Source organism: Rhinoderma darwinii, unplaced genomic scaffold, assembly GCF_050947455.1.
Source record: "Rhinoderma darwinii isolate aRhiDar2 unplaced genomic scaffold, aRhiDar2.hap1 Scaffold_4347, whole genome shotgun sequence".
NCBI classification, from domain to species: domain Eukaryota; kingdom Metazoa; phylum Chordata; class Amphibia; order Anura; family Rhinodermatidae; genus Rhinoderma; species Rhinoderma darwinii.
The window spans coordinates 94,794-111,152 of NW_027463844.1; the positions used below are offsets into that span (position 1 = coordinate 94,794).

General features: G+C 50.9%; 1 protein-coding gene across 1 annotated transcript in view; it reads left to right on the top strand.

The window, feature by feature from the left end:
* The window catches only part of LOC142713740 (uncharacterized), a gene marked incomplete at its 3' end in the record, with an annotated part of 31,429 nt that overhangs the window by 12,336 nt on the left and 2,734 nt on the right, over nt 1–16,359 (top strand). The window contains exons 2-12 of the mRNA XM_075848608.1: nt 6,535–6,629; nt 7,155–7,188; nt 7,968–8,062; nt 9,292–9,429; nt 9,904–11,231; nt 11,607–11,706; nt 12,965–13,094; nt 13,298–13,411; nt 13,522–13,659; nt 13,789–13,881; nt 13,975–14,111. Coding sequence (XP_075704723.1) covers nt 6,535–6,629; nt 7,155–7,188; nt 7,968–8,062; nt 9,292–9,429; nt 9,904–11,231; nt 11,607–11,706; nt 12,965–13,094; nt 13,298–13,411; nt 13,522–13,659; nt 13,789–13,881; nt 13,975–14,111 — 2,402 coding nt within the window. The remainder of the gene's footprint in view (nt 1–6,534; nt 6,630–7,154; nt 7,189–7,967; nt 8,063–9,291; nt 9,430–9,903; nt 11,232–11,606; nt 11,707–12,964; nt 13,095–13,297; nt 13,412–13,521; nt 13,660–13,788; nt 13,882–13,974; nt 14,112–16,359) is intronic.

Here is a 16,359-nt window from a genome sequence, read left to right on the forward strand (position 1 = left end):
TGTGGAGATAATAAATGATGAGGTAGATCTGAGGGATTCTTATAACGTGACGTGCGGTAGATGTGCAGATAATAAGAGGGGGGGTGTATGGAGATTATAAATGATGAGGTAGATCTGAGGGATTATTAGAACGTGACGTCTGGTAGATGTGGAGATAATAAGGGGGGGGGATTATAAATGATGAGGTAGATCTGAGGGATTATTATAACGTGATGTGCGGTAGATGTGGAGATAATAAGGGTGGGGTGGTGTATGGAGATTATAAATGATGAGGTAGATCTGGAGGATTATTATAACGTGACGTCCGGTAGATGTGGAGATAATAAGGGGGGGGGGGGGTGTATGGAGATTATAAATGATGAGGTAGATCTGGGGGATTATTATAACGTGACGTCTGGTAGATGTGGAGATAATAAGGGGGGGGGGGTGTATGGAGATTATAAATGATGAGGTAGATCTGGGGGATTATTATAACGTGACGTCCGGTACATGTGGCGATAATAAGGGGGGGGGGGTGTATGGAGATTATAAATGATGAGGTAGATCTGGGGGATTATTATAACGTGACGTCCGGTAGATGTGGAGATAATAAGAGGGGGGGTGTGGAGATTATAAATGATGAGGTAGATCTCAGGGATTATTATAACGTGACGTCCGGTAGATGTGGAGATAATAAGGGGGGGGTGTGGAGATTATAAATGATGAGGTAGATCTGAGGGATTATTATAACGTGACGTCCGGTAGACGTGGAGATAAGGGGGGGGGTGTATGGAGATTATAAATGATGCGGTAGATCTGAGGGATTATTATAACGTGACGTCCGGTAGATGTGGAGATAATAAGGGGGGGGGTGTATGGAGATTATAAATGATGAGGTAGATCTGGGGGATTATTATAACGTGACGTCCGGTAGATGTGGAGATAATAAGGGGGGGGGTGGAGATTATAAATGATTAGGTAGATCTAACGGATTATTATAACGTGACGTCCGGTAGACGTGGAGATAATAAGGGGGGGGGTATGGAGATTATAAATGATGAGGTAGATCTGGGGGATTATTATAACGTGACGTCTGGTAGATGTGGAGATCATAAGGGGGGGGGGGTATGACAGAGTCCGGGATTACGGAAGCGCTGGAGGGATCGTCACTCAGCTGCGTCCGGGGGGTTAATCTAAAAATAGGGGAAACCTTGGAAAAAACATTTAGGGAAATATTTAAAGAGGAAAATAAAATGCTCTCCCCGATCGCGCCTGCCATATCGCACGGGATGTCCCCTGGTTTCTGATACTCTATTATTACTGGGTGGAGAGCCCCGGGCGGGGTATGTAAAGGGGAGATGGAGTAATGATAATATCAGAGAGCCGGCGGGGTCCTTGATGGGACTGGAGCGGCAGAGAAGGAGATGGAGTAATAACAATATCAGAGAGGCGGCGGGGGTCCTTGATGGGACTGGAGCGGCAGAGAAGGAGATGGAGTAATAACAATATCAGAGAGCCGGCGGGGTCCTTGATGGGACTGGAGCGGCAGAGAAGGAGGTGGATAACGTGTCGCGGCTCCTCAGGCTTCTGGAGATGTAGGAATCTGTTGTGGACCCCAGGGCCACGTTGCAGCGGCAGGGTCCCTGTCCGGTCCCTTTTCTCTGTAGCGGGGGACTGGCTGGGATGTCGCCATTATCGTTTGATTTGGTTATTGGCTTTAACCCCTCAATAACGGCTACATTTTTCTGTTTTTGACTTTTAGCGGCCATAACTTTTTTCTTTTTCATTGACGAAGCGGCTGTTTTACGAGGCGGCTGTTTTACGAGGCGGCTGTTTTACGAGGCGGCTGTTTTCCGAGGCGGCTGTTTTCCGAGGCGGCTGTTTTCCGAGGCGGCTGTTTTCCGAGGCGGCTGTTTTCCGAGGCGGCTGTTTTCCGAGGCGGCTGTTTTCCGAGGCGGCTGTTTTCCGAGGCGGCTGTTTTCCGAGGCGGCGGTTTTCCGAGGCGGCGGTTTTCCGAGGCGGCTGTTTTCCGAGGCGGCTGTTTTCCGAGGCGGCTGTTTTCCGAGGCGGCTGTTTTCCGAGGCGGCTGTTTTCCGAGGCGGCGGTTTTCCGAGGCGGCTGTTTTCCGAGGCGGCTGTTTTCCGAGGCGGCTGTTTTCCGAGGCGGCTGTTTTCCGAGGCGGCTGTTTTCCGAGGCGGCTGTTTTCCGAGGCGGCTGTTTTATGCGGGAGAAGTTGTATTTATCGCTGCGCAGTTTTGGGGTAGAAATAATTTAGTTTTACGATATATATATATTGGAAAAAGGAATTCTCGGCATCGTTTTTCTTTTTATTTTTTATCCCGTTCACGTTTCACACTCAATAACCTGTTCATTTAATTCTTCAGGTTATTCCGGTCGTGTAGATACGTCGTGTGTAGGGTTTTTGTTTTTATCTAATGTGGGGGCAATAAAATATATTTTATGCAAAATAATGACCCTCTTTTTGGGACATGTTGTTTATTTATTTTAATCCCGTGAAGGGAGAAGTTTCCGTACAACTTTATCTGTTACTTGTAATGTTTCTGGCTACAAGTGTGTGTGTGTGTGTGTGTGTATATATATATATATATATATATATATACACACACACACTACCGTTCAAAAGTTTGGGGTCACCCAGACAATGTTGTGTTTTCCATGAAATCTCACACTTATATTTATCAAATGAGTTGCAAAATGACTAGAAAATCCAGTCCAGACATTGACAAGGTCAGAAATAATAATTTTCTCCTTCAGACTTTGCTTTGGTCGCTCCATTTGCAGCAATTCCAGCATTGCAGACCTTTGGCATTCGAGCAGTTAATTTGCTGAGGTCATCGGGAGACATTTCCCCCCCCCCCCCATGCTTCCAGAAGCCCCTCCCACAAGTTGGATTGGCTTGATGGGCACTTCTTGCGTACCATACGGTCAAGCTCCTCCCACAACAGCTCTATGGGGTTGAGATCTGGTGACTGCGCCGGCCACTCCATTACAGATAGAATACCGGCTGCCGGCTTCTTCCCTAAATAGTTCTGGCATCATTTGGAGGTGCTTTGGGTCATTGTCCTGTTGTAGGATGAAATTGGCTCCAATCAAGCGCTGTCCACAGGGTATGGCATGGCGTTGCGGAGTGATAGCCTTCCTTATTCACAATCCCTTTTACCTTGTACAAATCTCCCCCTTTACCCCAGACCATCACATGACCTCCACCATGCTTGACAGATGGCGTCAGGCGCTCTTCCAGCATCTTTTCACTTGTTCTGCGTCTCACAAATGTTCTTCTTTGTGATCCAAGCACCTCAAACTTCCATTCGTCTGTCCATTACACTTTTTTCCAATCTTCCTCTGTCCAATGTCTGAGCTTTTGCCCATATTAATCTTTTCCTTTTATTAGCCAGTCTCAGATATGGCTTTTTCTTTGCCACTCTGCCCTGAAGGCCAGCATCCCGGAGTCGCCTCTTCACTGTAGACGTTGACACTGGCGTTTTGCGGGTACTATTTAATGAAGCTGCCAGTTGAGGACCTGTGAGGCGTCTATTTCTCACACTAGAGACTCTAATGTACTTGTCTTGTTGCTCAGTTGTGCCGCGGGGCCTCCCACTTCTCTTTCTACTCTGGTTAGAGCCTGTTTGTGCTGTCCTCTGAAGGGAGTAGTACACACCGTTGTAGGAAATCTTCAGTTTCTTGGCAATTTCTCGCATGGAATAGCCTTAATTTCTAAGAACAAGAATAGACTGTCGAGTTTCACATGAAAACTCTCTTTTTCTAGCCATTTTGAGAGTTTAATCGAACCCACAAATATAATGCTCCAGATTCTCAACTAGCTCAAAGGAAGGTCAGTTTTATAGCTCCTCTAAACAGCAAAACTGTTTACAGCGGTGCTAACATAATTGCACAAGGGTTTTCAAGTGTTTTCTAATCATCCATTAGCCGTGTAACACAGTCAGCAAACACAATGTACCATTAGAACACTGGAGTGATGGTTGCTGGGAATGGCCTCTATACACCTATGTAGATATTGCATTAAACACCAGACGTTTGCAGCTAGAATAGTCATTTATCACATTAACAATGTATAGAGTGGATTTCTGATTCATTTCATGTTTTCTTCATTGAAAAAAACTGTGCTTTTCTTGCAAAAATAAGGACATTTCTAAGTGACCCTAAACTTTTGAACGGTAGTGTATGTGTGTGTGTGTGTGTGTGTGTGTGTATATATATATATATATATATATATATATATATATATATATATATATATATATATATATATACAGTCCAGAAATAGATGAACACAGCACTCCAATGGTTGCAAAAAATCAGGCCATGTGCTCGTTACCTGGGGGTGAATCAATTCCCCAAAACACAATAGAAAGAAGCATAGAACCTCAACTCATGGCTTGAAAAAGGTTCCTGTTGAACCGAAACGTTGCTGTGTTGAGGTGAATAAATCCACCCTGAAGTCCTGGTGCCGTTACTGTGTTCTATGCTTCTTTCTATATATATATATACAGTGAAGGAAATAAGTATTTGATCCCTTGCTGATTTTGTAAGTTTGCCCACTGTCAGAGTCATGAACAGTCTAGAATTTTTAGGCTAGGTTAATTTTACCAGTGAGAGATTATATATAAAAAAAAAAAACACATTGTCAAAATGATCTCTATTTATTTGCATTGTGCACAGAGAAATAAGTATGTGACCCCCGACCAACCATTAAGAGTTCAGCCTCCTCCAGACCAGTTACTGCTCCAAATCACCTTGGTGCCTGCATTATAGACAGCTCTTACATGGTCACCTGTATAAGAGACTCCTGTCCACAGACTCAATGATCAGTCTGACTCTAACCTCTACAACATGGGCAAGACCAAAGAGCTTTCTAAGGATGTCAGGGACAAGATCATAGACCTGCACAAGGCTGGAATGGGCTACAAAACCATAAGTAAGACGCTGGGTGAGAAGGAGACAACTGTTGGTGCAATAGTAAGAAAATGGAAGACATACAAAATGACTGTCAATCCACATCGATCTGGTGCTCCATGCAAAATCTCACCTCGTGGGGTATCCTTGATCCTGAGGAAGGTGAGAGCTCAGCCGAAAACTACACGGGGGGAACTTGTTAATGATCTCAAGGCAGCTGGGACCACAGTCACCAAGAAAACCATTGGTAACACATTACAATCCTGCAGTGCCCGCAAGGTCCCCCTGCTCAAGAAGGCACATGTACAGGCCCGTCTGAAGTTTGCAAATGAACATCTGGATGATTCTGAGAGTGATTGGGAGAAGGTGCTGTGGTCAGATGAGACTAAAATTGAGCTCTTTGGCATTAACTCAACTCGCCGTGTTTGGAGGAAGAGAAATGCTGCCTATGACCCAAAGAACACCGTCCCCACTGTCAAGCATGGAGGTGGAAACATTATGTTTTGGGGGTGTTTCTCTGCTAAGGGCACAGGACTACTTCACCGCATCAATGGGAGAATGGATGGAGCCATGTACCGTCAAATCCTGAGTGACAACCTCCTTCCCTCCACCAGGACATTAAAAATGGCTCGTGGCTGGGTCTTCCAGCACGACAATGACCCGAAACATACAGCCAAGGCAACAAAGGAGTGGCTCAAAAAGAAGCACATTAAGGTCATGGAGTGGCCTAGCCAGTCTCCAGACCTTAATCCCATCGAAAACTTATGGAGGGAGCTGAAGATCCGAGTTGCCAAGCGACAGCCTCGAAATCTTAATGATTTACAGATGATCTGCAAAGAGGAGTGGGCCAAAATTCCATCTAACGTGTGCAAACCTCATTATCAACTACAAAAAACATCTGACTGCTGTGCTTGCCAACAAGGGCTTTGCCACCAAGTATTAAGTCTTGTTTGCCAAAGGGATCAAATACTTATTTCTCTGTGCACAATGCAAATAAATAGATATAATTCTGACAATGTGATTTTCTGTTTTTTATATAATTTATCTCTCACTGGTAAAATGAACCTAGCCTAAAAATTCTAGACTGTTCATGTCTTTGACAGCGGGCAAACTTACAAAATCAGCAAGGGATCAAATACTTATTTCCTTCACTGTATATATATCAGGTACATACTGGAGCCTCTGATTACTCTGATATACACATAAGTAATAAATTATAATCTGACCAGAATATGGACAATCCTGAATGATCTCCCGGGGAGAGGAACGAGAGATTATACTCCAGCGCTCGCCACGTATCCCGGCAGGTGCGGGCAGGGGATATAATGCGCTCCGGATAGGGCTGTTACATGGTCGCGATGTCTGGAACGTGCCGGATTTGGGACCTTTCTAGTTCTGTGAATCTCATTGTAAAATAATCCTAAAATGTCAGAGGTGAAACCAGCGAGCGGCGGCATCAAGGTGGGGAAACTGAGAATTTAATGAGTGGGGTGTGTATGACGGGTTAATGGCGGGAGCGCTGCTCTCACCTGCTGATGTACGGGGGAGGTGCCCCCGTCATTAACCCTTCTGTTCTTTGCCGCCTCCAGTCACAGTCCGGTTATTCTGTCATTATTGTAGCGGAACATCAGATGGATCGATATAATGAGGTGAAGCTTCTCCTGAAGACCTGGGAGGCCGAGTACCTGAAGGAGCACAAGAGGAAGCCCAACAAGGTACAGAACTTGCTGCCCGTCCTGACCACAGGAGCTCACACTCTATACGAGAGGGGGAGGAGGGGTAAGAGTCCTGACCACAGGAGCTTACACTCTAGAAGAGAGGTGGAGGAGGAGGGGTAAGAGTCCTGACCACAGGAGCTTACACTCTACACGAGAGGAGGAGGAGGGGTAAGAGTCCTGACCACAGGAGCTTACACTCTATACGAGAGGAGGAGGAGGGGTAAGAGTCCGGACCACAGGAGCTTACACTCTATACGAGAGGAGGAGGAGGGGTAAGAGTCCGGACCACAGGAGCTTACACTCTATACGAGAGGTGGAGGAGGGGTAAGAGTCCTGACCACAGGAGCTTACACTCTAGAAGAGAGATACGAGAGGTTTGAAGTGAGAATAAGTCCCGGCTGGTCTCTCCTCCTTTGTGGGTCACTCTCTGCTGTATTTTGAGCACAGTCTTGTCCTCTGCTCTTGTATTTTCGGGGGGACACTTCATGGCTTCTCTCCTCACTGACGTCTCTTGTCTGACAGGCGGACGTGGAGGATTCGTCTCGGGAGACGCAGGGTAAGTGTCCTGCATGTGGTTGTTCTGTAGATGATCTGTGATCCCCGGGACTACACCAGGGATATGTGGAAGTTCTATAAAGTAATAAGACGAGCGTGTGGGGGATGGGAGCCTCTCCAGAGTGGGCTGCAGTGCAGGTGGTGGTCACACTTTCACCTGTAATTCTTCATACACGAGTCTCTGGATTCAGTTTTCAGCTCCACATTGTAGAATGATCTTGAAGAGCTGGAGAGGCTTCAGAGGTGGCAACTAGAAGAATCCATTAGTCAGGAGGTCCTGGTCATCTTACACGTTATCACCATGTATAAATCTGTGTGGTCCATATAAAGAACTGGCACGTGACTTATTCATTCCCACATCTGTACATAGTCCCTGGGCAGGTCATGGGGAGGACGGGTTCTCTACAGTAAGAGCGGTCACACTTCTGACTCCGCTACAAGAGGTAGTAATGGCAGAGACTATGACCATGTTCCCAGACGAGTGAGATGTTTCTCTAATGATGGGATCGGGATCTATGCGGGATCGGGGGATATAATGAATTGGCAATGATTGATGTATAACGGACCTGGGAACGGTTGATGTTTCTCAGTATGGATGAGCTGCGGATGCCACGTGCTGACCAATTATGAATCCTATCCAGCCGACCTCCCATGTGCAGACTGTCCATGAGATGTGATGTCTATGGGCAGCGCTAGCTGAGCGGTTGCTATGGTTACACCGCCTCCCGCTGGAGCGTTCTCTTTTCTTTTGTGTTGGACTTGTGTTCTTCTTTCCTCCAGATTTGTACAGAGAGTTCCGAAGCCTGAAACAAGGAAGAGCGACCACGACGTCTGTCTTATGTCCCCCGGAGTCTGAGAGCAGCGCAGCGTCTGAGGTGTGTAAGGGGAGAGTGTGCTCAGGGGCTGTGTGTGTAAGGGGAGAGCGCGCTCAGGGGCTGTGTGTGTAAGGGGAGAGCGCGCTCAGGGGCTGTGTGTGTAAGGGGAGAGCGCGCTCAGGGGCTGTGTGTGTAAAGGAGAGCGCGCTCAGGGGCTGTGTGTGTAAGGGGAGAGCGCGCTCTGGGGCTGTGTGTAAGGGGAGAGCGCGCTCAGGGGCTGTGTGTGTAAGGGGAGAGCGCGCTCTGGGGCTGTGTGTAAGGGGAGAGCGCGCTCTGAGGCTGTGTGTGTAAGGGGAGAGCGCGCTCTGGGGCTGTGTGTGTAAGGGGAGAGCGCGCTCTGGGGCTGTGTGTGTAAGGGGAGAGCGCGCTCTGGGGCTGTGTGTGTAAGGGGAGAGCGCGCTCTGGGGCTGTGTGTGTGTAAGGGGAGAGCGCGCTCTGGGGCTGTGTGTGTGTAAGGGGAGCGCGCGCTCTGAGGCTGTGTGTGTAAGGGGAGAGCGCGCTCTGAGGCTGTGTGTGTAAGGGGAGAGCGCGCTCTGAGGCTGTGTGTGTAAGGGGAGAGCGCGCTCTGGGGCTGTGTGTGTGTAAGGGGAGCGCGCGCTCTGGGGCTGTGTGTGTGTGTGTAAGGGGAGCGCGCGCTCTGGGGCTGTGTGTGTGTGTGTAAGGGGAGCGCGCGCTCTGGGGCTGTGTGTGTGTGTGTAAGGGGAGCGCGCGCTCTGGGGCTGTGTGTGTGTGTGTGTGTAAGGGGAGCGCGCGCTCTGGGGCTGTGTGTGTGTGTAAGGGAGGAGCGCGCTCTGGGGCTGTGTGTGTGTAAGGGGAGAGCGCGCGCGCTCAGGGGATGTGTGTGTAAGGGGTGAGCGCGCTCAGGGGATGTGTGTGTAAGGGGTGAGCGCGCGCGCGCGCTCAGGGGCTGTGTGTGTAAGGGGTGAGCGCGCGCGCTCAGGGGATGTGTGTGTAAGGGGTGAGCGCGCGCGCTCAGGGGCTGTGTGTAAGGGGTGAGCGCGCGCGCGCTCAGGGGCTGTGTGTGTAAGGGGAGAGAGAGCGCGCTCTGTGTGTGTGTAAGGGGAGAGCGCGCGTTCTGTGTGTGTGTGTGTGTGTGTGTGTGTGTGTGTGTGTGTGTGTGTGTGTGTGTGTGTGTGTGTGTGTGTGTGTGTAAGGGGAGATCACGCTCAGGGATCATCCTAGATGTGGGTTCTTATTTCTTACCTCGTCCTGTGTTGTGCTCTCTTTAGACAGCAGACTCATGGGGACGTCATCTGAATCGTGGCAGCGTGACTCCGGAGATGACCTCTGCCGAGCGCCACTCCCTGAACACATCTGTCCAGTATTTTGGAATGAAGCTTAAAACCAATTTGGGAGGAGCCTTAAAAGTAAAAACAATATATATTCTGTATACTGGTGTGTGTGACTTTGTCCTGAACTAGTGGAAGGATGACCGCACCCCAAAAACACCTGCACCCCAGTAATCCATGATACTCCAGCCTGTGCCCACATAATAATCTCTGCACCCCAGTAATCCATGATACTCCAGCCTGTGCCCACATAATGATCTCTGCACCCCAGTAATCCATGATACTCCAGCCTGTGCCCACATAATAATCTCTACACCCCAGTAATCCATGATACTCCAGCCTGTGCCCACATAATAATCTCTGCACCCCAGTAATCCATGATACTCCAGCCTGTGCCCACATAATCTCTGCACCCCATTAGATGGTTAGACATCAGCGGCGCCCCCGTCCAGTACAGAGCGCTGATTGGCTGCCGGTGCTTAGAATGCAGCGGACTTTGTGTACACGTTGATCTGCTGCGTCCACTTCTCATGTGAGGTCATTGTTCTGTAGGATCGTCCAGTATCATTGAAGAAGTCGTATCTGCCCCGAACCTCCGCCAGTGCCACCAAAGAAGAAGCAAAGAAGATCCGTTCCTCTCCCGCCGCTGTTCCAGTGATAACCGGGGATGTTCCTCATGACACTTGTTCAGGATCTACCGATGAATTCCAAAATATTTTGCCAGGAATCCAGCCGCACAATTTCAGATTAACAACCGCCTCACAAGAAAACCCCGGGAGGAAACTTCACCAGCTCCAGTCCAAAGTTGGCCAGCGTCTGACGTCACTCGATCAGGACTGGCTAGAGAGATGCGAGCTGAGGCTTGGAAGAGAACGGTGCCAATTTGTGGGCAGCGGAGAGAGAAGAGGCCACAAGTCTGAACCCCGTGTGGAGAAGTCCGATAATCGACCCGTAAACTATTCAGATGTAGACCATCAACTCAAGACTCTTGTATCATCCAAGCAGACTGCAGAGAGAAGATCTCCCGAGGAAAGTGAGAGTCCGGACACACACCACAAATATGTATCATCCGAGCAGACGGTACAGAGAAGATCTCCCGAGGAAAGTGAGAGTCCGGACACACACCACAAATTTGTATCATCCGAGGAAAGTGAGAGTCCGGACACACACCACAAACTTGTATCATCCGAGCAGACGGCAGAGAGAAGATCTCCTGAGGAAAGTGAGAAGCTGGACACACACCACAAACGTGTATCATCCGAGCAGACGGTAGAGAGAAGATCTCCCGAGGAAAGTGAGAATCTGGACACGCACCACAAACTAGAATGGAAGGAGGACGCAAAAGGGTGTGAAAACATATCTGAAAACGGAGGAGGTCTGCATCTACACACGGCAGCAATGCGGTCAGAAGGCGGTCAGAACGACCCATGGACATCAAGTGACCACAAGATGGGGAAGCGAGGAGTCACCGAGGTGCAGGCAGGAAAGAGCGTCCTCCAGAATAAGAAGGTGAAATCCAAACTGGAGCCTAGTGACTCGTCTGTAGGGGACTTTTCTAGAGAACAGAAGGACATGGATTGGGAGTCCACTAAAAGCAACAAGACCAAAGTCCGTGGTAGGTCTTCTCGGGGGAAGAAGCAGCAGAGCGAGTCAACACCTAGTCTAAGAGGAAAGAGGCAGAGAGAGACCCCTACAGATTCCGAGTCTGAGAAGAGCAGCAAGAGGCCCTCAAAGAAGACCAAGACTGGTGGAGTAGACACAGAAGATGATCACCCAAGGGATAATGTCACAGCCCGAGAAACGGAGAATCTGCTTGGTGAGGTGATAGAGGAAAAAGACACGGCACGGAGAGTCACTGCCAGCACTGCTAAGGGTGTCAGGTACAATTCACACAAGGTCTCGGCCGCTCCTGGACTGGACTCGCACAGGATGGAAATGCTGCAGGAAGTCCGCAGAGGATTACAGTCCCATGTGGATCAGACTTCAACAAATCTCCTCCACATGCTGCTGAACATTGTCCGGAGGAGGATCGGGGTCCACAGCGCGCTTATTCTGTGGCAGATGTTTACAGTGGATTTTACACTCTTTTTTTTTTTTTGTGTGGAAGACGTGAATTCCGCTGCATGTAACGTGTCGAAACGCTGAGGATATGCTGCGGAAAATCGGCAGCATTTCCATCCTTTGTGAATCCTGCCTACGTTTTATCCAATCCCTGGACTCCCTCTAATTACTCCACTCTCTTCGTGTCCTCACAGGGCACCCCCAAAACGAACTGGGAACTTTGTTCGGATCAATCTGAAGAAGAAGTCTCATGTGAAAGGTTTTGCACTGAATGGGAGCAGGCTCAGAAAGCAGGTAACACGCTGTATCTCAAAGTTCTCTGTCCCTCTCTCCTGTGTTTTTCTCTGTCCCTCTCTCCTGTGTTTTTCTCTGTCCCTCTCTCCTGTGTTTTTCTCTGTCCCGCTCTCCTGTGTTTTTCTCTGTCCCGCTCTCCTGTGTTTTTCTCTGTCCCGCTCTCCTGTGTTTTTCTCTGTCCCGCTCTCCTGTGTTTTTCTCTGTCCCTCTCTCCTGTGTTTTTCTCTGTCCCTCTCTCCTGTGTTTTTCTCTGTCCCGCTCTCCTGTGTTTTTCTCTGTCTCGCTCTCCTGTGTTTTTCTCTGTCCCTCTCGTGTGCGCTCTATCTTTTTCTCTGTTTCTACGTATTGTGTGTTGTCTCATGTGTTTTTGTTGTCTTTTTCTTTCTCTCGCGTGTCTCGTGCGCGCGCTCTTTCTCTCGCCAGGCGTGCGCGCGCTCTTTCTCTCGCCAGGCGTGCGCGCGCTCTTTCTCTCGCCAGGCGTGCGCGCGCTCTTTTTCTCTCGCCAGGCGTGCGCGCGCTCTTTCTCTCGCCAGGCGTGCGCGCGCTCTTTCTCTCGCCAGGCGTGCGCGCGCTCTTTCTCTCGCCAGGCGTGCGCGCGCTCTTTCTCTCGCCAGGCGTGCGCGCGCTCTTTCTCTCGCCAGGCGTGCGCGCGCTCTTTCTCTCGCCAGGCGTGCGCGCGCTCTTTCTCTCGCCAGGCGTGCGCGCGCTCTTTCTCTCGCCAGGCGTGCGCGCGCTCTTTCTCTCGCCAGGCGTGCGCGCGCTCTTTCTCTCGCCAGGCGTGCGCGCGCTCTTTCTCTTGCCAGGCGTGCGCGCGCTCTTTCTCTCGCCAGGCGTGCGCGCGCTCTTTCTCTCGCCAGGCGTGCGCGCGCTCTTTCTCTCGCCAGGCGTGCGCGCGCTCTTTCTCTCGCCAGGCGTGCGCGCGCTCTTTCTCTCGCCAGGCGTGCGCGCGCTCTTTCTCTCGCCAGGCGTGCGCGCGCTCTTTCTCTCGCCAGGCGTGCGCGCGCTCTTTCTCTCGCCAGGCGTGCGCGCGCTCTTTCTCTCGCCAGGCGTGCGCGCGCTCTTTCTCTCGCCAGGCGTGCGCGCGCTCTTTCTCTCGCCAGGCGTGCGCGCGCTCTTTCTCTCGCCAGGCGTGCGCGCGCTCTTTCTCTCGCCAGGCGTGCGCGCGCTCTTTCTCTCGCCAGGCGTGCGCGCGCTCTTTCTAGTGGGTCATGCATGTTCTCTTGTGTGTTGATTGGACTCTGTGTCCTCTGTCTCTCAGATGTGGAAGCAGAAGTGGCAGAAGAAGGGGGAGCAGTTTGGTGGCGGCGGGAGTCATTTTAACCACAGTGAGGACATTTGCTTCCGCTGCGGGCAGCCTGGTCATTGGGCCTCTCAGTGTCCTGGGAAAGGTAGGACCCCTCTGATTTTTTTTGTGTGAGGGTCTTAACCCTGCAGATCTGGGGCCCCTTCAGTGAATGAACCGCAGAGATGCTCACCTCGTTCATGGTAGTGTCCTGTACACGGCTCGGTGGCCTCTGGTGGAATATTGAGTTGCGCACCCTGAAACATAGCAGAGATATGAGATCTGAACGCTTCTGGTTCTTTTATTCAGGGGTCACTGTGCTGCCTCTCCCAAAGTCAGACCCCGAGGACGAGGAGGATCTTGTGCTGCCGACATTAGAAGAGGTGGCCCGTATGACAAACACTCAGCTAAGGCCGGCCTGTGGTAAGTGGCACAGGTCTGCAATGTTCCCCACTGGCCTCATGTGCTGCATGCTGGTGGGGGTGTAATATTGTGAACTTCTGACGTGACCTCTCGTGTCTCTCTCCGTTCAGACCTTACAGGTGTTGCAGCAGAGCTGGGCCAGGAACCCGATGTAGTGCTAGACATTGTGAAGCCAGTTTATGAACAGGCTCCCCCTCCCCCCGCCATGCAGCCTCTGTATGATCTGGCAGCGTCCGGGCGAGTCCGCGGTAAGGACACCACCATGATGAGCTGGAGATGGCCTGATTGCTCCACCATTGATGCTTCTACAGTAGATGTCCGAGGTCTGTAGTGCCCTTGTTTGTGTTTAATATTTTCCCACTGCTTATGTGACACAGAGGCTCCTCCTGAGGTGTACGATGCCCTCCATGAGTTGGGATACCAGAAGTTTCGTTCAGGGCAGGAGGAGGCTGTCATGAGGATCTTGTCTGGTAAATCGTCCCATCTTATTTCTCCCCACTTGTCCCATCATCAGAGCAGGCGGCTGGTCATAGATCTCATGTCTATCCTCTCCTCTGTTTCAGGCTTCTCCTCCCTGGTTATTCTCTCTACTGGGATGGGAAAGTCTCTGTGTTATCAGCTGCCAGCGTACATGTATGCCATGAGATCTCCATGTATCACACTGGTCATATCCCCGCTGGTCTCTCTGATGGATGATCAGGTAATGTGCTGCCTACTATTCTGTAATGAATGAATATTATTTCCATGTAAGATGAATAATAGGCAAGACAGGGTGACATACAGAGGATGGCAAGGGGGGCATGGGAAGAGCACAGCATGGCAACTAGAGGTTCATGATTTTGGGGTGACTCGAGGTGGCACGGCAGACGAGGGTACATGGAGGTGGTGCGGCAGGAGAGGGTACATGGAGGACACAGCACAGCACGGCAGGAGAAGGTGCATGGAGGAGGACGTGGCGCGGCAGGAGAAGGTACATGGAGGAGGACGCGGCGCGGCAGGAGAAGGTACATGGAGGAGGACGCGGCGCGGCAGGAGAAGGTACATGGAGGAGGACGCGGCGCGGCAGGAGAAGGTACATGGAGGAGGACGCGGCGCGGCAGGAGAAGGTACATGGAGGAGGACGCGGCGCGCCAGGAGAAGGTACATGGAGGAGGACGCGGCGCGGCAGGAGAAGGTACATGGAGGAGGACGCGGCGCGGCAGGAGAAGGTACATGGAGGAGGACGCGGCGCGGCAGGAGAAGGTACATGGAGGAGGACGCGGCGCGGCAGGAGAAGGTACATGGAGGAGGACGCGGCGCGGCAGGAGAAGGTACATGGAGGAGGACGCGGCGCGGCAGGAGAAGGTACATGGAGGAGGACGCGGCGCGGCAGGAGAAGGTACATGGAGGAGGACGCGGCGCGCCAGGAGAAGGTACATGGAGGAGGACGCGGCGCGCCAGGAGAAGGTACATGGAGGAGGACGCGGCGCGGCAGGAGAAGGTACATGGAGGAGGACGCGGCGCGGCAGGAGAAGGTACATGGAGGAGGACGCGGCGCGGCAGGAGAAGGTACATGGAGGAGGACGCGGCGCGGCAGGAGAAGGTACATGGAGGAGGACGCGGCGCGGCAGGAGAAGATACATGGAGGACACACAGGGGGGGATATAATTGGATCTGCTCTGTTTGCTGATCTGCACCTGAGCTGAATATAACTGTGGTGCCTCCTGATGATCCCCTGTGGAGACTGAACAATGAGAACACTTTATGTCTTGTGGCTGCACCTCTGACTCGTCTGATTGTCCATAGGCTGGAGACACGACCTGAGGTACCTGATTACAGAGTCATTCCTCTCTGCTGAGGACTCATAATAATCCACACATAATGCACCAGCACAACCACTCCCCTCATATAATAAGTGAGCTGGCCATGTGGCCTACACAGGCCGCTGGCCACCTCACTCATAAACCACTTATTACAGTTCAATAGGAACAGTCCACAGGCTGTAAAGAAAGTCCAGTGCACATGTAGATCCAGGGCTAAGAGCAATGTCTGGAAACACAATCACAAGGTTCAAGAAATTTCCACAAAAAGTTCCACGTCATCTGTTCGCTTTGGAAGATATGATCCGGTGGCCTCCAGGACAGTCCAGCTAGTGAGATGGAGTCTCTGAGGTCTGGAGGTTTCTTGGGACCTTTTATCCAGTATACAGGTTTCTGCAGGCTCCGCATCGCCCACCCAGACACTTTCCTCCCCACTGCATCCCACCACAATATATGGGGTAATGCTGGCATACTATCTGACCCATCACCCAGGCAAATATCACACCAGAAAATACAGTCACTGTTCAGAATTGAAGTGAGTCCTGAGAATTTGGTGGCAGAAGATGGGGAGGTAGAAGTCCAATCGGTTTGAGAAAACAAGGGCCATAATGGAAAAGGGGCTGAAGTCTCACCATCATGGAGGTCACGACTGCTGTTGGGACCAGTGTCTTGTCCTTCACAGACCTGCTTCTTCCACCTTAGAACTCGCTGACACTCCAGTGTCATCCTCATCCATGTTGGAAGACTGTGTGCCTGGAGAGTCCATACTGACCGTAACATCCACAACATCATTGGACAAAGACAAATCAGACCTCAAGGCAACAACACAGCTGGATTCCTCAACCTCTGGGAAATCCTGGGGTGAAGGGGACGCAGGAAACACATCGCCGGGAGACACACACACACATCATTGCTCACTAGGGGGTCTGTTTCATGTGACTTAACCTCAGTTGCGCTTTCAAAACTGGCACTGGTATACTCCGTGCCAAAGGTTTCAGGAGGTCCAGTGCTAGTTATATCTCCTGTGTCTTCATCATCCACACCAGCGCTAGTTACAGCTCCTGTATCTTCATCATCCACACCAGTGCTAGTTACAGCTCCTGTATCCTCATCATCCACACCAGTGCTAGTTATATCTCCTGTGTCTTC